Genomic DNA, 22,464 nt, shown 5'->3' with positions numbered 1-22,464 from the left:
CACAAAGAATAACTGATATTAATATATATAGTTAATATTTCTATAATACTTTCCAAAATCCTTATACACTATCTTGATGCTCATAATCACATTCTGAAATGGGTAGAATTATTATTACCATTAGAAGTCAATATAAAACAAGAGACTGAAGTTCAGACAAAACAAAGATCTGAAAAAAAATCATACCATCACTTACCTAAATTCAGATTGTGTGTGTGTGTGTGTGTGTGAGATTGAGAGAGAGAGAGAGAGAGAGAGAGAACTGGAAATGGGGAAAGAGAATCAGAGAGGTGGATGAATTATCTTCATGTATCTGAACTGAGATCTATCATGTAACTCAAGATTCATCTGCTTACCCAGAGAAAAGAACTAGCCATTCTGGATCCAAAGTTATAGGAAAATAGATTTAGGCTCAATATTATTACTATCATTGTTATAATTATCAAGAGCCAGCCTCCAGAAACAAAGATGTTCAAGTCCCAGTTCTATATGATTCTGGGCATTTCATTTCATTTCTCAGCACCCAGGTGCCAAGGTAATTCCCTTTCAAAAATAAAATACAATTTTGTGGTTAGCTTTTGTTGTTACATAGCCTAAACTTACCCTGAATCCCTTCTTACCATCTAAAACAGTTGTTTTTTTTTAAAGAAAGAGAAGGGAAAAAATCAGCAAAGCCAATCAACATATGGGGAAACCCAGGCAATTTTCTAAAAATGCTTTGCAGAACAATTACTGATCTGGATTGATAAATTTCCCTCCTGGAAAGTTCTCTACTCCAATATAATTATGGACACATAGATGGACAAATGGACACACACATACACACACATTAATGTGGTTATAAAAAGTGCTTTACTTATAAGATTTTCTTCTTGATAGTTCTTACAAATAGATATCACTCACATTTTAAAAATGAGAAAACAGGTCAAGGGCTATTATGTGGATTGCCCATAGTCCTATCTAGTGGAAGACCTAACAATTAGGGCTTACCAGAAATTCCATAGCTTGCTCTAAAGACAGAAGGGATTTTGTCAGGAAAAAGTGTGTTCAAGAATAGCTAGATGGCACAATGCACAGAGTACCAGGTCTAGAGTCAGGAACACTCATCTTGAGTTTAAACTTGGTGTCAGACATTTAGTAATTGTGGAAGCCTAGGCAAGTCATTTGATGCTGCTTGCCTCAGTTTCCTCATCTGTAAAATGAGTTGGAGAAGGAAGTGGCAAACCACTCCAGTATCTCTGCCAATAAGACCCCAAATGATGTCACAAATAAGATTGGGAAAAAAATGACTGAACAACAACCTGGTTTAGTACATTTTCTTGATAATATTTGCATTAGAGAGACTATAAGTTCCTTATGAGCAGGAGCTGGATTAGCATAACTTAGCAAAGAGCCTAATCTAATAAATATTTTCCACATGAATGCCATATTTTAATAGTGGGGGGCTTAAAAAAAATTTGTGCTGGATAATCAAGATGCCCTACAAAAAAAATGTGAGGTGTCATTATGATTTGTGAATGGGTAGGTGGAAATGATAGGAATACTTTTATATACACACACACAAAATTTCCTTAACCTAGAAGTTCTCCAGATAATCTTTTGAGGATAACTATTCTCAGATCATTTATTCATTTTCAAACATAGGCAAATATAACAGTTGCTCAGTATTTCAATGCAAAAAAAAAAGACTTCCAAGGCAGCTGAATAGATGGCAATTTATCCCTTTCCCAGAAAATAAGGCTTTGTCTATCAGTAAGCCTCCTACTTATCTGAATTTGAAACCATATTTACAATCACCACTATCCAAAAGACTCCAGGATGGCCGATAAAATACAGTAAAACAGGGGCGGCTAGGTGGTGCAGTGGATAAAGCACCAGCCCTAGAGGTGGGAGTACCTGGGTTCAAATCTGGTCTCAGACACTTTAATAATTACCTAGCCGTGTGGCCTTGGGCAAGCCACTTAACCCCATTGCCTTGCAAAAACCTAAAAAAATAAAAAAAAATTTAAAAACCCTAAAAAAATACAGTAAAACAAAATTTTCTATTGTTGAAATTGCAGAGGTTAAAAAAAGCAGAGCTTATGGGCAAGGGTTCAGATAAAAGACCCAGGTATCATCCTGACATAAAGATCACTGCTTTCTGACTGAACAAAATTCAAAGTTAAACAGGACCTTAAAGGCAATGTATTCAAACAGTACCTGAATAGGAATCCCTACTCATGGATCACAGGGTATTTTAACATCTATGACTGGTAGTTTATCCATATGAAGCCTACTATCAAAACTCTATCTCTCTAAGGCTGCCCCCAAAAAGTCACTGAACTGACCAAGTAATACTATGTACTAGGTATTATATGCCCAGGAGAGCAAAGAAAGAGGAAAAGGATCTGCATGGCACAAAAGCTTAAACTATTATATTATAGCACTTTTTATTATGGCAAAAGTCTGCAAAATAAGGAGGTACTTATCAATTGGAGAATAATATTCCATGTGTGTAAAGGAATACTACTGTGTATAAGAAATAATAAAAGGAATAGTTTTCATGGTTAAAAGTTTTCATTTTCTCTTGCAGAGCTGAAATTTGTCCCTCTCTTTAAACTTCCATTCATTGCTCCTGATTCTAATCTACCTGTTAGGCCCAGTAGGAAATGTTCAATCCCTGTTTCACCAAGTAACCCTTCAGATATTTGAAGTAAATTTTAAGGAAATTATCATTTCCCCTTTCTAAATCTCTTTTCTCAGCTAAATATTTTCCAGTTCTTTTAATATTCTTTTTTTGGGGGGGTTAGCAAGGCAATTGGGGGCTTAAATGACTTGCCCAAGGTCACACAGCTAGGTAATTATTAAATGTCTGAGCCTGGATTTGAACTCAGGTCTTCCTGACTCCAGGGCTAGTGTACTGTGCCACCTGGCTGCCCCTTTTAACAGATTCTTATATATGACTGATATGACTGTCAGTTCCTTCCACCATCCTGGTCCCTCTTCTCTAGTTATTCTTTACCTTCTTATTAGCTAGAAATTTAAACAATACCCCAGTTGTGGTTTGATCAAGGCAATAGAATTATCCTTTTCTTGTTCTGGACACAATGTCTCTTTTAAAAAATATATATATATACATATATATATATATATATATATATTCTAAAATAAAGTTGCTTTTTCAGCTAGCTCTATAAGTTATTTTGGTGAGTATCCATGACATGCTGTTGATACAATGAGTTTGTTATATTATTAGAATGAAAACTCCTGGCAAAATTTAGTTTAAAAATATTTTCTTTTAGCATTAGACAAACATTTCACTACACATCCAAGGTAAGCTCCAAATGGATATATATATATATATATATATAAAACTGAGATGAAATATCACATAATTAAGAAATTAGTGGAGCAAGGAAGACATTTTCTGTCAAATCTATGGCTAGGAAAAGAGTTCATGATTATTTAAGGAACAGAGAAGATCAGAGATGATGAAGTGAAAAATTTTGATTACATACATTTTTTTTCCTGCAAAATTAATTGTGCCAAAATTACAAGGGAAACCATTAACCAAAAAAAAAATCTTTGCAACAATTTTCTGATAAATGTTACATTGAAGCTACATAAGGAACTGATTCAAGTCCCAAGAAAAAAGAGCCTTTCTCCAGATGATAAATAGTTGAAGGATATATGTAAGCAGCTTTCAGAGGTAGAAACCCATACTATCAACAGCCCTATGTAAAAATGTTCCAAATTACTAATACTTAAAGTAATGCAAATTAAAGGCCGAGGTTCTAAAGAATGGGGAAAAGATGGCAAAAAAGGAAAATGACACATGATGGAGGGACCGAGGGAAAACACACATACAGACTAATGAACTTGTAAAATCACTGAAAATAGTTTTGAACTATGCCCCAAAAGTCCCTGAAATAACTAAGTAATATTACTTACTAGGTGGAGATCAAAGAAAGAGGAAAAGGACCTACAAAAGTTATATATTATAGCACTTTTTATTATGACAAAAATAAGGTGATGCTTATCAAGTGGAAGATAATATTCCATGTATGTAAATGCTACTGTGTAAGAAATGATAAAAGGGAGAGTATTCATAGAAACTTAGGATGAATGTTTGACCTGATGAAGAGGGGAAATGAGCAGAACCCAGAGCTCAATTTACACAAGAACAGTGTAAAGACAAACAATTTTAACTTAAGAACTCTTATCAATGAAATTACCAACCATAATTCTTGAAGACCAATGAAGATGCATGCTACCTGTCTCCAGGTAAAAGAGGGGATAGACTCAAGCTACAGAATGGGAGTTACACATTTTTGGACATAGTCAGCTTGGGAATTTGATTCCTTTTGCTAGGCATATTTATTACAAGAACTTTATTATCCTCTTTTTTCAATGTGGGTAAGGGAGAGTTGGGGAGGGCAGAACTAGTGTTTATTTTTTAAAATATAAAAAATTAATTAAAGAATATAAGTTATTTGGGGGCAGCTAAGTGGCGCAGTGGATAGAGCACCAGCCCTGGAGTCAGGAATACCTAAATTCAAATCCGGCTTCAGACACTTAATAATTACTTAGCTGTGTGGCCTTGGGCAAGCCACTTAACCCCATTGCCTTGCAAAAAAAACCCTAAAAAAAGAATATAAGCTATTTGAGGGGAAGAAACTATCTTTGCTTTAGTATTTGTAAGCTTAGTTAGCACAGTGCTTGGAATATAGCATGGGCTTCACTCAATTTGGATCAATGTACAACATGGAAACAATGTTAAGACTGACAAATTGCTTTCTGTGGGGGGGGGTTGGGGGGAGGGAAGTAAGATGGGGGAAAAATTGTAAAACTCAAAAGAAATAAAATCTTTAATCAAAAAAAAAAACATAGCATGTGTTTAATAAATACTTTTTCATTTATCACTAAAATAACCAGCCATGAGTTCCCATTCCACATTTTGCATAATTGATTTTTAGTTTAAATGCAGAGCTTTATATTTTATTCTTTTTAAATTTAGTATCATCCTATAAGAAATGACAAGCAGGATGATTTCAGAAAAATCTGGAAAGACTTACATTAACTGATGCAAAATGAGTGAACAAAACCAGAAGAATGTTGTACACCGTAAAAGCAATTCTGTATAGTGAGGAACTGTGAATGACCTAGCTATTCTCATCAATAAAGTGATTCAAGACAATCCCAAAGGACTCATGAAGCAGGCTATCTGCCTCCAGAGAAAGAACTGATATGAATACCGACTGAAACAAGCTATTTTTCTTTTTCTTCTTTTTTGGTCTTCTTGTACAAAATGATTAACAATGAAAACATTTTACATGATTGCACAGGTATAACCTATATCACAGGAAGAGAAGGGAAGGGAGAGAGGGAAATTGAATATGGAACTCAAAATTTAAAAATAAGTTTAAAATTATTTTATCATGTAATTGGGTAAAAAATAAAATATTACAAAAATAATAAATTCAATACCACTAGATACCTAGTCAATCCTATTGAAGGTTTTCTAGATTCTAAATTTAACTAAGGTCTCAAAACATTGAGTTGGAACTCAAAGTCTATTACAAGAAAGAGCATAAAAATCAGAGTGCAAATTCCTTGAAAAAAGCAACCACAGCACAGTTAATTAGACTGTGGTCTCTTTTTCTTTTTCTTCATATTCTTAGTGCTAAACATTTTGCCTGGCTTTATTTAATAAATATTTTTAATAAGTATTTTAATAAGCATTTAATAAATACTTGTTTACTTCACTTGAAATTTGTATCCTGAGTTGATACACCTTTCACCTTTCAGTCAGTGCTGACTAGGGGAGACAGAGTAACACTTGTAGAGGACACTTTGTTTTTCAACTGGGCTTTTGCAACAGTTAATATCTGTGTAACAATTCTACAGGTATTCCCCCAAAGGATTCCACACTCAACAATGGGGAATGAAAACATGCATTACCTATTTGAGCTTGCATCATACCTTCCTGGAATTATATATGGGAAATGTTTAAAAAATATTGATTGGATGAATGAAGGAAAGAATGCCACTGTAAATCCATGCAATGCTTTATGGATTCAAAAGATTTTCATATCCATGATCTCATTTGATCCTTAAAGCCTTATGTGTAGTAGATAGGCCAAACCTCCCTATCTGTGAAATGAGGAAAGGAACCTTCATTCAAAGAAAATAAGGCAGTCAGTCACAGAGAATTTATTCAATTAATGTGCAACCATTTACTACAATGTGCTATGTATGTATCAGGCACTGGGGAGCACAAATGAAGACCACAATCCCTATTCTCAAAGAGCTTACATTCTTAATGGAAGAATTCCCAAGTACAAATACAAGTATATATGCACAAATATTAAGCAAATCAATACAAAGTGACAAATATGGAGTGATTAGGAAGGAGGGCATTTGCTATTGGGGAGGATCAGGATTGGGCTTCATATACAAGTTGGTGCTTGAGCTCTTTCTTAAAGGGTGAGGGATTCTTGAGACAAAGGTTAAATAATGTATTCAGGTAGAATTAGGGCCAGACAGGTGAATGAAGGTCAGGAGTGAGAAAAAGAGAGAAGGGAGGGAAAGGAATCTCTAAAGAGTCTGCAAAGATAAGCTGAAACTGGTTGTATGGGACTTTTAAAGCTACCCAGGAGTATATCCTTAATCCTGGAAACAATCAAACCCTTGAAACTGAGTAGGGGACTGACAAAGTCAGATCTACACTTAAAAATCACTTTTGTAGTTATACGTAAGATGAACTTGAGGCAGGGAGACCAATCAAGAGGCTGTTGCAATAATCTAGGTGACAGCTAAATGAGGAAGTCCATGGCAGGATTGGATTTCAGCTTTAGGAAAATCACTTGAATGGATAAATGGAGAACAGACTGGAACAGGAAGAGACTTGAGGTAGACAGATCCAGCAGCAGCTATTATAATAATTAAGGTATGAGGTGATGGGCACTTTGTACTACAGTAGTGGCCACATCAGAGAAAAGAAGTGGGGCATATTTGAAACATGTTGCAAAGGTGAAGGAGAAAGGCCTTGGCAACAGTATGGAGATAGAGGATGAGAGACAGTAAGGAATCCCATTTGACTCCTAGGTTCCAAGGCTAAGGAAATGGAAGGATGTATTGTCTTCTATAAAAGACAACAAAAGAGAAGACAAGAAGGGGGTAGGGTTTAAGGAGAAAGATAAGCACTACTGTTTGGGACATAATGATCATCAACCTAAACTAGATAGGAAGTTCTTCAGAAGGAAGGAGAGGAAGGGAAGAGAGTGGCGAAACATTAAACCTCTAGCAGAAGGTGAGATTTGAGCTATTTTGAAAGAAGCCAAGGAAATTGAGAGGCAGAGATGAAACGAAAAGAAAGAGCATTTCAAACATGGGAGCAGCCAGTGCTGAGACACAAAATTAGGAGATGGAATGCTATGTAGAAGCAATACACAGCTGAATTTTAAAATGTACAGAGGAAAGCAAAATAAAGTAGACAAGAGTTAGGAAAGTCATATAACAAGTAAAACTGATGGAGCTGGGACCAGAATCCAGGTCTTTCAAATAAATCTAGTATTCATTCCACTAAACCACCTTCAATATTTTTAAAAATTAATAACTTCATTAGTGTATCAATAGGTTCTAATTCTTCAATAAATAGTTCCAATTCCTCTCTCTCTCTCTCTCTCTCTCTCTCTCTCTCTCTCTCTCTCTCTCCCTCTCCCTCTCCCTCTCCTCCAAAAGAAATGTATTATTAGCTCAAATTACAGGCAACAATGGCAGGCACATTTGCACATTTGTTTAGTCTAAGTCTCCTCACTCTTTACAAGACCCCCCACACACACACACACAGGAACTACTTGGCATAAGGACTTCTGTATTTACTCATTTATGTTATATACACACGGCTTAGGTGCCCTTAGAAAGCCGCAAACCCAGGATGCTCTAGAACAGACCTGCAAGATAATCCAGTACCCTTAACCTGGGAAGCTGTCCATCCTCCCATTTCTCTTTTCTTAGGCAGAAACAAACAAGAGGTCCTATAGCAGTCTTTGGAACTCAAGGAGATCTAAACTGGAAGAAAAAGCGTCATACCAACTTCAAGAATCCTCTAAAGGCAACAGGCCACTGAGAAAATTAACTAGGCCTCAGAAGTAGATCTGATGGGGCTAGGTTTATAACTCAGAGTGAGTACTAACAAGTACTAACAAATAATATATATTATTTATATCTAAGACCCCATAACTTTGAAAGGGGACAACATATCCCAGATAAATCCATCATGCTGATTTGGATTAAGAATCCAGGTAAAACTCAGCCTTGTTATAGCAGTTACACAAAGGTTAGAGAAAGTCATTTGGCTAACCCAAGAACAATTAGGACACCAAGGCCAATTGAATATCAATGCAGAACTGATTGGTCAGTGGCAACAGGAGTACCAGGCTTTTTCCTCACACTGTGTGCACCAGGCTAGGTTATTACCCAGGGAACTGCAAAAAATATTCCCTCCTAAAAATAGCCCACTTCTTCCTGGCAATGAACTGCCAAAGACAACGGCTTTCTATTTGCCTGGGAACATAAAGCAGAAAAAAAGGCTTCTCTGTTCCTTGTTTGGCCTTCCTGGACAGAGAGGACTTGGGACCAGGATGGATGAATGGTAGGAAGACAGACACTTTAGAACATCAGCACTAGGCATAGCAGTGCACAAGTCCAGTCTGATTTTTGCCTTTGTCTTGTCACTGACTAAATGTATTTTACTGGTTTGCCTCATCAGGACTGTGGAAGGATGCCCTCAAATTTGGGTCCAGCACACAAACTTTCTGCATTTTTGCAAGACAGAGCCACATATCTAACTCAAGCCCCCAAACAGTATCTAGTTTAATTCTAGGGCTTAGAGCTGAAAGGACATCTTGTAACACCCACTATGCCAATTCACCAACCCAACACCAACAGAGCAACCTGTCAGGTCTAGATCACCAACCATATGAAAAGCTTTGAAAGAAAAAGGAACAGGTGGCTATGTAGGACAGAGTCTGCAGTGGGACTCCCTTACAAGTTGCTATCTGAATTCTGCTGCTGTAAGGAGTCAGTTACAACCTGCCATGTTCTGATTCCTATGCCAAGACACTGTGTGTTGTCCTGGAACTAACTGTCCCCTAATGTGGAGTCAGCAGTAGCCTATGGGGTCAAGCAGGGCCTGTAGAAGATATATAATGCCAGAGCCCACCCCTCCCCCCAACACTACACTCTTCCCAAAGTCCAAGTAAATGTTCATCTCAGTCCAATGCAACAGCTGCTACCTCAAAGCTCCTCCTGCCAGAATTTTTTTTAATTCTGAATTTAACACCAGGCAAACTGAACATTTCCATTTACATGGTATATGGAAGGACATAAATGAAACTTCAAAGGTCCTAGTTTGCTTTTCTTTTCAAGTTTTCAACAATGTAATAAATTTAATGGGTAATTTTCAAAGCTGTCAGGCTTGTCTGTGATTCTTTCTTGGCTAAAATTATTTCCCAGGAGATAAGTCACAGTAAAGGGAAAGATCACTGGCTCTGGCAATCAGAGGACCCGAGTTTAAATCTTGCCTTGGTTAATTTGTACCTGAGTGGTAACCATGAGCGAGCCACTGACTCTCTAGGTCATAGTTTCCTTATTTATGATGAGTGGGTTGGGCTGAATGTTCAAAGGCCCTGCTATTGTAGAAAGCAATTTGAAACTATTAACCTCTTATTAAATTATGACTACTCTTCGACTCAGTGATAGCACCACTAGGTCTAGTCCCCTAAAGAGATCAAAACAAAGAGGAAACAACAGTTTTTTTTGTAGTGGCAAAGAGCCACAACAGGGTCTGTTCATTAAGTGAGGAATGGCTGAAGAAATCATAGTATAAAAATGTAATGGAGTATTATTATGCAGTAAAAAATCATGAAACAAACAGTTCAGACAAACCTAGATTGATATAAACTAGAGTAAAGTTAGCAGAACCAAGAAAGTATTTTATCTAATAACACACAAGACTAAAAATTGATCCAATGCAATAATCAAAAGCAATTCCACAAGGCTACTGATGAAACATGGCACCTCCAATCAGAGAGATGATGAACTCAAGGTGTAGAATGATGACTACTATTTTCAGACCTAGTCAACAGAGGAATTTGCATTATTTGACTATGCATATCTGATAAAAGGATTTTATATTTCTTTCACTTTTAGGGGTAGAGGATATAGGCAATAGGGTTACCAAAATGAAAGAGGGAAAAAAAGTTAACATGTTAAAATTTATATATGCTTGGAGAGAAGGGCAAAACTGCTCATGGGGGAAATTCCTAGGTTTGTGTTCAAATCTTTATGGGTTCCCTTAAATGTGGAGTTACTCATTTTGGGTGTTTAAGTTCTGAATATAAAAATGGGACTTAACTTAATAATTCCTCTGAGAATTATTACCCAGAGAACACCTGAGAAGAGCAGATCCTAAATATTCTATGCCCATCTCTGGCCAGAACAGATCCCTGAACAGAATGAGTTTTTTAATTCAAGAGACTGCATCTCACTACTGTGTATTCCATGCAGTATGACCTAGTCAGCATTTTCCACATAATGAACATGCAGTAAACAGGTGCTAAATGAAATAGGTTTATCAAAGATATTAAGAGTGAGCAATGGATTCAAATTAAGATTCTGCTACTTACTACTGGTGTGATCTTGGACAATCTCTTTACCTTAGAGTAGTAAAGAGAACTCAGTTCTCATTCACAAAATGAAAGACAAACTAGATAACCTCTCAAGTCCTTCACAATTCTAGATTCTACAGATGACTCCTGAAGTTGGAATAAGAAGATATCATTCTACTGTCCAGTAAATGGTGGATAAGAATACTTTTCCACCTAGGGAGGGGACCAGGAAGAGAGAAACAGAATGAATAACTATGGCCTACAGCAATCACAATGCAAGACCAGTATACTGCAGAAATAGGCAATCACTTTCTGAGAAAGGTATGGTTACAATTTTTCTAGTCTAAAGTAACTCAGGATAGGTTCCTAGCAAAGTGTTACAATGAATACATCTTCAGATTTCTTTATTTTTGATAAAAACAAGTAATTTTCAACCTTTGCCTCCTATGACTGAATCAAAAAAGTCAAATTTCAAGATGCTTTATCTGGTATCTCCAGAAAGATATCATACTTAACTCTAACCTTCCAGTTGTCACATCACTGTGTTCAAACAGATATATATATAGGTAGACAGGAGTAATGTTATAAAACACTCAAATGGAAATAATCAGAGCTGAATATCCTCACTGAGTCTTCCACTATTTCTGAAAATGATTTAATAGAACCAAATGTGATTTAAAATGAGGCTTTGTGCCAAGTCCTAGTTTGAAGTTTTAATTTTTTCGAACTTTATTTAAATCTTATATTAAGTTTACATGAAATCATATGTATATATGCATTTAGGAAGTAGATCAAACAGGCAGAAGAAAGTAAGCTAGTAATTACTCAGGAACCTCTGTAAGGACTCCCTTTTCCCTGGGAAGTGGTATGATAGAACTATTTCCACCTTTTAAGGTAGAAATAGAAGCTTTACATCTGCCTAACCTTGCACTCACTTTCTTAAAAAAATTAATTTGCCAATAATCCTTGGTTCAACTCCATTTGAAGTCTGTGGAATGGGATTCCAGATGACTAGCATTCCAGGGTATGAATGTTAAGAGAACTTATTCTGGGGCAGCTAGGTGGCACAGTGGATAGAGCACGGGCCCTGGAGTCAGGAGTACCTGACTTCAAATCCGGCCTCAGACACTTAATAATTACCTAGCTGTGTGGCCTTGGGCAAACCACTTAACCCCACTGCCTTGCAAAAAGACAAAAACAAAAACAAAAACAAAAAAAACCCTTAAAAAAAAAGAACTTATTCTAACTATTCCAAATGGCTTATTCGGTGTTATAGATATAACAATCTTATTCTTAGTTCCCTATAAAAAGTGAGGTCTAAGGCAACAATGACCTAAAGGATTGGGCAAACACACAAATACGAAAAAGTTTGCATTGCCAGGGATGGACACATCTCAGGTGTGCTAGGACTATCTTTTAATGTAAAGGTATGCAGTCTGTGGCTTTGGACAAATTTTGCTTCCACTTTTCTCTCTTCTGGTCAAACTGCCAAATTAATCTTCCTTATACAAGTCTGTCATGCCAGTCCTCTGCTCAAAATCTTTAAACAGTTCTCTATAGCTATGGTAGTAAATTTTTAAAAGCCTCACTCTGGTATTCAAGGTCCCCAATACATGGCAAAATAATCTTTCTAGCCTACTGTGTACTCTGAGCTCTAGCCAAGCTGGACTACTTACTGGTCTTTACGCATGCACCAAGGTAGCTAGGTGCTAAAGAATAGAGCACTGGCCTTGGAGTGAGGAGGATGGAAGTTCAAATCCAGCCTCAGACACTTGACACTTACTAGCTGTGTGACCTTGGGCAAGTTACTTAGCCCTGATTGCCTCACATCCATGATCGTCTGGATCCATATCTGGCCACAGGATCCAGATGGCTCTGTAGGAGAAAGCACCCCCTCAACTCAAATCCAATCCACTAGCTTGTCATCATCCTCACCTGTTGTCATGACAGTCTTCAAGAATGAAAAACAAAAAACAAAAAACAGTATGCACTATACTTTCTTACCTCCAAGTTTTTTTTCACATTATTTCTATGCCTGGAATTTCATCCTTTCACCTGTTGAAATCTTACCTATCCTTTGAATTTCAAGTCAAATACCACTTATTTCATGAAATCTTATGTTCTCACCAATTCGATAATGACATTCCCACCTTCATAGAACACTCTCTTATATTACTGCATTTTTGTAGTGATATCTATTATATCAAAAACAAAATGATAAACTCCATGAAGATCAGGAGCCAAGTTTAACCTAATCTTTGTCATCTCCTTCAGCACCCAGCACTACACTTCTATAAAAAAAAAAATAGGCCCTTAATAAATGTTTGTACAAGTTTTGCTTTTCCTTTTTTTCTCCCAATGGGAGCTACGTGGTACAGTGTACAGAACCCTGGATCTGGAGTCAGAAAGACTCCAGTCTCAGATACTTACTAGCTATGTTACCTTAGGCAAGTCACTTAACCTGTCTGCCTCAGTTTCCTCATCCATAAAATGGGGTCAGATGATAGCACCTACTTCACAGGATTCTTGTGATAAAGAGATATTTATAAAGTGTTTTGCAAATTTTAAGGTACTATAGTTGCTGTTGTGTTAGCTATTATATTGTTATCATATGCTAGTTGAAATTATTATTTTCCTCAATGGAGAGAAGTGGTAAGGAAGGGATGGATAACAATAGAATTGCAAAAAACAGCAGATCATTGAGTTACATTTTAAGAATGAAGAGAAAAAAATGAAAGGTCAGATGGAAACACAAAGAGGACAGTTTGAAAACTTTATTTACTATAATGATTAAAAGGAAAAGTAAACTGTATACAGCATTCACATACCATGAACAATCCTTTTCTACTTTGTTTATGGAAACTGAGTTTATTAGGTGCTAAATTTAAAATAATTTTTTAAAAATGTTTGTTGAATGGAATAGATTCTCTCAACTTGGTTAGGTCAGCATTTTTTAGGTCAAATGAATTCATTTTACTGAGCATCATATACAGTTTTTTCATCTGTAAAATGAGGATGAAACCACCTGCTACAGACCACTTTCACAGAGCATTTGTGAGAATGAAATAATGTGTAGAACTGCATCCTGAGAAGTGAAAATACAAACAGAAGCAATTATTTTTAAAATGTATATGTGTCGATTATTTACTTGGTGATTGCCCTAGTATTCAATTATCTCTAAACAGATGTTATTAGTCCATCCCTAATCTCTAATTTCACTATTAGATAGCTGACTATTAAATAGCTGGTTATCTTAAAGCTATGTCTTAAAGCTTTCAAGACTGTACTTTTTTTTTTATAAAATGTATATGTGTCTCCTACCACAAGAAAGATGGTCAGGACCATCCTCATCATAGCAGTCTTAAAAGAAGGAATCTCAACAGTCAGAATCCACCTTGCAGCAAGAATATGTACAGTGGGGGAAGCTAGGTGGCACTGTGGATAGACCACTGGCCCTGGGGTCAGGAGGACCTGAGTTCAAATCCAGCCTCAGATACTTAATAATTATCTAGCTGTGTGACCTTGGGCAAGTCACTTAACTCTATTGCTTTGCCAAAAAAACCCCCCAAAAAATATATGTACAGTTTTGGAAATTTACAAGGATACCATCATCTATCAGTGGTAAAATGGCGATGTTTACAGAGGCAAAATAAAAGGCAAATACCAATGCCTCAACTCTGCCATACTATTTACTTGAGAAGAACCTTACTGTGTTGGCATAATCTGGACTCTAAATTTTCCTAACTAGACTCACTAGTTAAGTGTTTACTAATAAGTGGGAATACCACAACTATAGAAAACTAGTTTTAACCAGTCTGACCAAGAGGGCCCAGTCATTTGATCAATCTACCTACTTGTTAAGGACCCAGTCTGAGATCTATTGCTCTGAGCCCTAAGGCTGTCCCCTCAGCCTTAAAAATAAGCTGGGCATGTAATTGCTACAGGCTCTTCTTCCCATTTTACCTCCTTGGCAAGACAAATGGGGTTAAGTAGCTTGCCCAAGGCCACACAGCTAGGTAATTATTAAGTGACTGAGGCTGGATTTGAACTCAGGTACTCCTGACCCTAGGGCCGGTGCTCTATCCACTGCACCACCTAGCCACCCCAGCTACAAAGTATCTTATCAGTGAACAGGCTTACAGCTTCATGAGTTATATAATTCATATTTAGCTCTTATACAAACTTGACAGCCTCCCTGGAAATTCTACACAGTGTTTTTTGCAGAAGAGTATTTCAGCAGAGTGAGCTCCAAGGAGAAGTATCAGTAAGAGAAGCCTGGTAGACCTTATTTTCAGAGTTAGTAGCCATTTTAAGAGGAGTCACAACTTGCCTATGTCTAGACCATCCTGTCAACACAAATTATGCTTTTCCCCATGAAAGCTGCTGTGAAAAGCTAGCATGGCTTTCTCTCCTTTAGAAAGATGAAGCTGCCTAGACTTGCTCTCACCCTAAACAAGGCAATCACAAAAGGATTCTCTTAAAACACCAGGTGAATATTTTTAGGGCCAGCTCAGCAAAGTGTAATGCCACTGCAGCAATGACCTTTGCATTTTGATGACTGGCTCAAGCCCACAAAGGTGATCCCAAAGCTTTTTTGCTGGAATTCTCCCTTTTTCTGCCCTACCATCTCAAAATGACCATCCCAAATCATAACCACAACTTGCATTACAGTAATTTTTTTTTTAATATGCGATTCTGCTTCAAATTCTAAGGGCTTGCCTCTGAAATTGAAGGGGAACACTGCTGGCATCATGAAGGCCTGTAACATTCAGGAAGAATCACACACAGGTTCATCTATATCAAAGGCTGGATAGGAGAAGTAATCTATTGATAAATACAGAAAGGCTCAAGACCATCTCAGTCCCCAGAAACACCTCAGCATGTTCTTAACACTAAGACTGGAGAAATGCTTGCATTAGCCTCCTGTCTCCAAGGAGATAAGCCTCAACATCCCAAAAAATAGGCCCTCCACTCTATTGTAAGAAAACTTAAAACAGCAAGACTTGACTGGTGACTCTGTAGAAGTCCATACATTATTTACAGTATCTACCTGCACCAAGTTCTGGAGACCTAACAAGATATTCAGGAGAAAGGGGGGAGAAGAGAAAAGGAGTTTCTCTACCTCTCCCTTCAACTGCCAATCTCACATCCACTAGGTGCAAGCCAAGCCTTTAAAAGATCTAACCAAAGGTTTTCAGATTTGGGAGTTGGGGTTGGAGTGGGAATGGAGAACAAAAGGTGTATTCCCTAAGTAAGATCTCAAAAGGGCCAAATCAGCAATCTATTTCCTAAGGAGTGAAAGAGTACATATAAATACATGGTTTCTTACCATCCAGAAAAGATATATGTTCTGATTCCCCTAACTCCCATCAAAAATCCTTTTATCTATAAATGAGCCCCAAGGCTTGATAGCACTATTTCCTCCAAATGGGGGTTGGGTACATTGGCCCCAAAGCTGAACTTTATTTTTGAGAGGGAAAAGAGTAGGTATAGAGAAGACATATTTATCAGAACCATACTTCAATCTGGTTTTGTTGTTTGCAAGAAGGAAAAGAGGATGAAACCAAATTAGAAGAATGAACAATAGGAGGGAGAGGGTAAAAGTTATTCCTCAATCAAGGGGAAAGAAAACAGAAGGCTGGGAATGTAATTGGAACTGGGAGAAAGGGAATTAGGGTGCAGATTTGGGGAAGGGTTAGTTCTAGGTATAACACCGTGGGTTTGGCTAGAAGAGGAAAAAAGGGCCTATAAATCCAAAAACTAGTCCTCCAAACTAAGAAATCTGGAAAGTAAAATGGGATCAAGAGTATGTCTAATAGATTCTGGGTGAAAGAATTCTGAAGCCACATTGTGGAAAGGGGGGTGGAATCAGGAAAGGCAAGATGGAAGAAAGAGACATGTCTGTCCCCAAGGGTTGAGACTGAGGTGAGTGAGTTGCATTAGTTCTCCTTGCAGCATCACACAAGGGATATTTGGTACAATAATCAGAAATTTAGGGTGGTGAGGAACAACTCTGCAGAGGACAGTAGATAAGGAAAGGGGCAAAGTCTTTTACTGCTGTCTTGAGGGGAAGGAGGGCTGGAAGTAAGATGCTTTCTGACCTGCTCTTTCTCTCCAGCCTCTCCAGTAAGGAATGAAACATTCACAGACCATCCTGTCAACACAAATTATGCCCCTGCCAGGTGTGAAGGAGAGAGCATCTCTCCAATAGGAAGAGAGCCTAAAGGGGTACTGATATTAAAGAACAAAAGGAGAGAATAAAGAAAGGAAGACTAGATTACAAAAGTGGGATAAGGGGAGAGAGTCAAGTAGGAAAGTTATGAAAAAAGCCTTAACTTGAGTAGCAGTCAGCAAAGTTTGGACTGTGGAAGGGATACTTCCTTAATGAAGGAGATACAAAGAGACAGTAAAGGAGAGGACAGAGTAAGTGTTTTTAAACACTGATTTTAATCAGTGAGGTTAGAATAGGAAATTGGAGTATCAGGCTAGGCTCAGGAAATAAATTAATATTGGGGAGGAGGCACGAGATAATCAAAGTCAATTAAGGGGATATTGCTGAAATTACTTTATATTTACTAATTCTTATTAATATTCTCCCTCACCCCTGTTTTCTTTATATCACCAGTTGCTTTAAAGAATGTTGGGATGAATTAAAGATTTAATATAGACAGATGAAGTAGTAGAGAGTGCTGATAAGGATCAGGGAAGGAAGGGATAGGTTGAGGCACTGCAGGAAACCAGACTAGGGTATAGAAGGGAATCAGTGTCCCAGCAGACTAAGGGAAAAAATAAGAATGTTGTAAGATTCCTAAAGATGATGAGAAGTTGAGATACGGTAGTCAAAAATGATAGGTCAGGTAATAGAAAACTGTCAGGGGACAATCTGAGAAAAGAAGGATGGGGGGGGGTTTGATAAACCTGAAAGGGAATCCAAAATGAAGAAAAGAGTTTAAAAAACAGTAAGAGATGGGAGAGAGAAATGGGAAAATCCTAAGAGATCCAGGCAGAAGGAACTCCCTTCGGGGAGAAGGGAGTGGAGTGGAGGGGTAAAGGGGCGACAAAAGGGAAAAGAGAAAATGAAGTTACCTAAGGTGAAATGGGATGGGGGTGAGGCATAGCTAGGGAAGGGAATCCGGGAAGGATGGCGTCGCCAGAGATGATGGGGAAAGGCGGGGCCCAACCTGGGAGACCTAAGTAAGAGATAAAGAAAAGCCAGATTGGGGAAGAAAGGGAGAAGCGGAGGGAAAGGGGTTCCCGGAGACAATGCCTGAAGGTGAGAATGGCCAGGAGGTGGGGGATATTGGTATCTCTGGGCACAGCAATTTCCCAAAATGGGGGGGGGGTGAAAGAGAGCCCCGAAGGCGGAGGAGGAACAATGGGGGGGCAGAGGAGGCTGTGGGACCCCGCAGTCGGTGCCCGGGCCCGGGGGCCGCCGGGGGAGGGGCTCCGGCAGTACCTGGTAGACGGAGGCCTTGGGCAGGTCCAAGCAGACGGTGCAGCAGAGCACGGAGTAGAGGCGCTCCTCCAGCTTCCCGCTCCCCGCGGCCGCCGAAGCCGAAGCCGTCGCCGCCGAGGCCGCCGCCGCCGCCGCCGCCTCCGCCTCGGCCGCCCGCAGCCGCTTCTTGGGCGGCGCGTCTGGGTCGCCGCCGGCCTCGGGCAGGGGCAGCGGGCGGCCCGCGGGCAGGCCCGCCTCATCGGGGAGCCCGGGCCCCGCCGCCTCCCCCAGCACGGACACGGACACAGCCATGGCGGAGGCACCCGGGGGCCCGGCCCCGGAACCCGCGGGTCCCCCCGCCGCCGCCGCCGGGCCCCCGGCCTCCTCGGCCCCGGACATCCCGCCGCGGCCGCCGGGCAGAGCCGGGCGCGCTCCCGCCGCCGCCGCCGCCGCCGCCGCCGCCGCCGCCGCCGCCGTCGCCGCCGCCGCCGCCCGAGGGGGAGGGGGTGAGGGGTACCGCGCGCTCCTGCCGCCGCCGCCGCCGCCGCCGCTCCCGCCGCCGCCGCCGCCTCAGAGGGCCCGGCCGCCCGCGCGTCTCCTGGAAGCCGCCGCCGCCGCCGCCGCCGCCGCCTCGGTCGCTGCCTCAGACCCAGATGCAGCCGCCGAACCCGGCGCCGCCGCCATCTTTGTTTTCACTGCTCGCTCCTCGCCCGCCCCCCCCACCCCCCGCGGAGGCGGTGGTGGCGACGCCCGTCACGTGACCCGGTCGCCTCGGCCAATCGGCGTGCGCTTGGGAGGGGGGGAGGGGAGAGAGTGGGAGGGAGCTTTAGGGGGCGGGGATCAAGGCCCGGCGCTGGAGCCGCAGTGGGGACCAATCGGCGCGAGGAGGCGTGGACCTCACAGGCTCCGCCCCCCTCCGCCCCTTTCTCCGGCCCCTGCCCCGCCCAACCTCGGAGGACAGGAAGGGGCAGGCCCCGAGGGGGTGGGGCCCAGGCCCAAGAAGAGAAGAGGGCGAGAGGAGAGGAGCTGGAGAGCCCCGGTCCGAGCCCCGGGGAGCTGCCCAGAGCCCGTCGCTCCCCGCCCCTCGGGCCTGGGTAAGGAGGAAGGGATGGTGCCGACTTTCCAGATGCTAGAGGTGAGGCTCCCGTCCTTGGCAGTGTCGCAGGCCGGTAGCGGAGCATGCTTCTCCCTCAGGGGAGGTCGGGCTGTCAGCATGCCCGGGTGTCCCCCGAGCCCCTGGCTGGGGGGCGTGGGGGCTGGCTCTCCTTCCACCTTACCGGAAATCGAGTGCTTGCCTCTTCCTCCCTTCCTCTCTCCCCAAACTTACGACCCCTTCCCAGACCACCTGGGAGAGAGAAGGCCACGCTAAGGAGCCCTCGGGCTCGAATCGCAATTCTGCAGCCCTGGATCCCGGGGCCAACCTCAACTCCGGCTCGGCTACCGGGCCCGAGCCACGCCTTCTCTGAAAGACCACGCCTCCCCTGCTGGTTCCCATTGGTGAATTGTTCGCGGTTGGGGCGGGGCCTCCTTTATCCACCCAATGACGGGTTGGGGGCGTGGCCTAAGCGCTTTCCTCCGGAAATCATGCGCCGGCATCTCCTGTCTCCTTCCTGTAGAGGCTGCAGAGGCTTGGGGACCTCACCTCCTTCCAGAACGCTTGCTTGTGAGCCCGGGACTGGGGGCTTCCTGATCTCCCTGGGTGGCGGAGCTCCGGAGCGCTGTTAGCAGATGAGACTAAAGGGCCCGCTTTAATTCAAGACTCTCTGGAAGGAGCTGAGATAATTAACTTCCCTTTAAAGTCTTAGGTACCGCCATTCCTGGAGTTGGGAATGAGCCAGGTAACTTCAGAGGCAGCACCAATTCAGGAAGGAGATGTGTCTTTGACTAAAATGAATGGAAGACACACCTGAACAATGAAATCCTTATTCTCCGCCCCCCCCCCCAAAAGTATCAACTTGAAAGGGCATAAAGATTTTGGACCAGGATAGCTGCTTTTCTTCCAATTCAATAAATGAAATATATATAATATATATGCTAAGTGTATATAGGGGAGGGGGAAGATACAAAATATAAGTTCCCCCCCTTTTGAAGCTCAGCCTTTAAGAAGAAAAAGATATATCTAGGAATAAGGAAAGAATCGCTGATTTCATTATTATTCAGAGCTCCCAAGTGGCTCTAAAGCCTGCCTCTTCAATTTATAATCCTAATGAATTGCCCAGAACACTTGAGTGACTCGGGAATCATGTGCCAGAAGCCTTCTTGGTTCCCAGGCAGGCTGTCTGTCCACCATGTAACTCTGCCTCCAACTTGTACTTATAATTGTCTAATATATAGTATAACAGAAGTACATTGAAAAGGTGCAAGATAAAGTGCTATGAGAACTTGGATAAGAAGCCTACTCTAGGAGGCAGCTAGGTGGCCCAGTGGATAGAGCACCGGCCTCGGAGTCAAGAGTACCCGGGTTCAAATCCGACCTCAGACACTTAATAATTACCTAGCCTTGTGGCCTTGGGCAAGCCACTTAACCCCATTGCCTTGCAAAAATCTAAAAAAAAAAAGAAGCCTACTCTAGGAAGTGGTGAGGGCCTACTTTCCCTTTAAGTACTTACCATATCTCAATCACTAAACATCCCAAACAACCTTCAAGCCAAACTGGAATGTATACATCACCCTTCAAACCCTTACTTAAGCTTTCCTGTTTTTCTTGTCATTATTGCCATTATGTCTGAAATCATTTAGTGAAATCACTAATTTTTTTTAAGTTTTTGCAAGGCAAATGGGGTTAAGTGGCTTGCCCAAGGCCACACGGCTAGGTAATTATTAAGTGTCTGAGATGGATTTGAACCCGGGTACACCTGACTCCAGGGCCGGTGCTCTATCCACTGCGCCACCTAGCCACCCCTGAAATCATTAATTGATCGAAATCCTGCCCATTCTTCAAAGCCCAGTTTAAAAGCTCATGTAGCTTTTTTTTTGGTTTGTTTTTTGCAAGGCAATAGAGTTAAGTGATTTGCCCAAGGTCACACAGTTAGGTAATTATTGTCTGAGGTCAATTTGAACTCAGGTCCTGACTCAAGGGCCAGTACCATGTAGCCTTCTATAGATACTTTGATCTAAAAAAATATCTTTTCTGTATTCCTATAGAATTTACTGTCCATACCACTTCTCTAGTTCCTAATTATATTTTTTAAAATGTATTGTCTGTTAGGTACTTGGCACTGAGGGTACAAAGATGAATATAAGAAAACTCATACTCAAAAAGTTCTAGTAGGGAAAATGTGGCATGTACTCAAATAAGTGGTGCCAGAATTTTAAAAAGGCAAAAGAGAGGTTCAAAGTATCCAAGAAAATTTTAGGTGCAAGACTTCATGAAGGAAGTGGTATGTGACCTGGGCTTCAGTAGAAAGATATAAGGTGTTTCTGGCATGAGATGCATTTGGTGGAAATTCAGTAAGAATGGAAATTGGGGTCAAATTTGGCTAGAATTTAGAATCCATGAAGGGATAGAATATAAAATAAGGCCAGAAATGTAGGTTGGAAGAAGGCTAAGGAGTTTATATTTTATCCTTAAAGCAATCTTTATATGACACTGGACCTTAATTACAAATCAGTATATGTTATGTGCATCATATATCTTATATTCACTTCTAGACTGTAAGCTGGGATGGGGGGGGACTTGGGGGAAGAAACAGAAGAGTAAGGCAGAATCTATATCTCCAATCCTTTCTCCCTAATCTCTCTAATAGAGACCTCTTTTACAGAATAGATACCTAGCAGGTCTATTGAATAAAAAAATACATGAATCCTGCCTATTGGGCAACTAAATGGCACAGTGGGTAGGACACTGTCCCTGAAGTCAGGACCTGAGTTCAAATTTGACCTTAGACACTTATAAGTCTTTTAATCCTGATTGTCTCCCATCCAGACTATCTCTGCTTGTCCTGATTCATATCCAGCCACTGCACCCAGATGAATCCAGAGGAGAAAGTGAGGTTTGTGACTTTGCACAGCACCTTCTCATTCAAATCCAATTCACGTGCTGTCATAGTATCACGTCCCTGATCTCCTGATCTTCTTTGAGACCAAAGGACAAACATCACATGAATCCTGCCCCCTAGCTGAAGTGGGGGGGAAAGATGAACAAAACAGATCCCAATACTGGGAATTGCCAATACTGTATTTGTTTAACTCCAGGTAGTTAAATGATTATTGCTGGGAAATGTGGGACCTAAGGAAAGATTTCTTCTTTAAAGGAGATTGGACACCCTAAATCTAATGTTCTTCCTTTCCCCCATCCTAGTGCTACCCTGCTGAGCAGTTTTGAGACTAGAGTTTGTCTATTCTGACCCTGAACTCAGGCTAGCCTTGGGGTTAACT

The 22,464-nt window shown here is 41.0% G+C and overlaps 1 protein-coding gene and 1 long non-coding RNA gene across 2 annotated transcripts in view; one reads left to right on the top strand and one right to left on the bottom strand.

Moving 5' to 3' along the window:
• Positions 1-18,509, bottom strand: part of ZFTRAF1 (zinc finger TRAF-type containing 1) — a 48,110-nt gene extending 29,601 nt beyond the window's left edge. Inside the window, exon 1 of the mRNA XM_074203029.1 lies at positions 18,109-18,509. Within this exon, the coding sequence (XP_074059130.1) occupies positions 18,109-18,486 (378 nt within the window). The 5' untranslated portion in view covers positions 18,487-18,509. The remainder of the gene's footprint in view (positions 1-18,108) is intronic.
• A 397-nt stretch (positions 18,510-18,906) lies between these two features.
• Positions 18,907-20,072, top strand: LOC141500118 (uncharacterized). The gene is made up of 2 exons (XR_012471842.1): positions 18,907-19,222; positions 19,704-20,072. It is a non-coding gene; the product is annotated as an uncharacterized LOC141500118 (long non-coding RNA).
• Positions 20,073-22,464: the final 2,392 nt, after the last annotated feature.

This window comes from Macrotis lagotis, chromosome X (assembly GCF_037893015.1).
Source record: "Macrotis lagotis isolate mMagLag1 chromosome X, bilby.v1.9.chrom.fasta, whole genome shotgun sequence".
Classification (NCBI taxonomy): domain Eukaryota; kingdom Metazoa; phylum Chordata; class Mammalia; order Peramelemorphia; family Peramelidae; genus Macrotis; species Macrotis lagotis.
The sequence above is the reverse complement of the archived record's forward strand: the minus strand, read 5'-3'. Positions and strand labels throughout refer to the sequence as shown.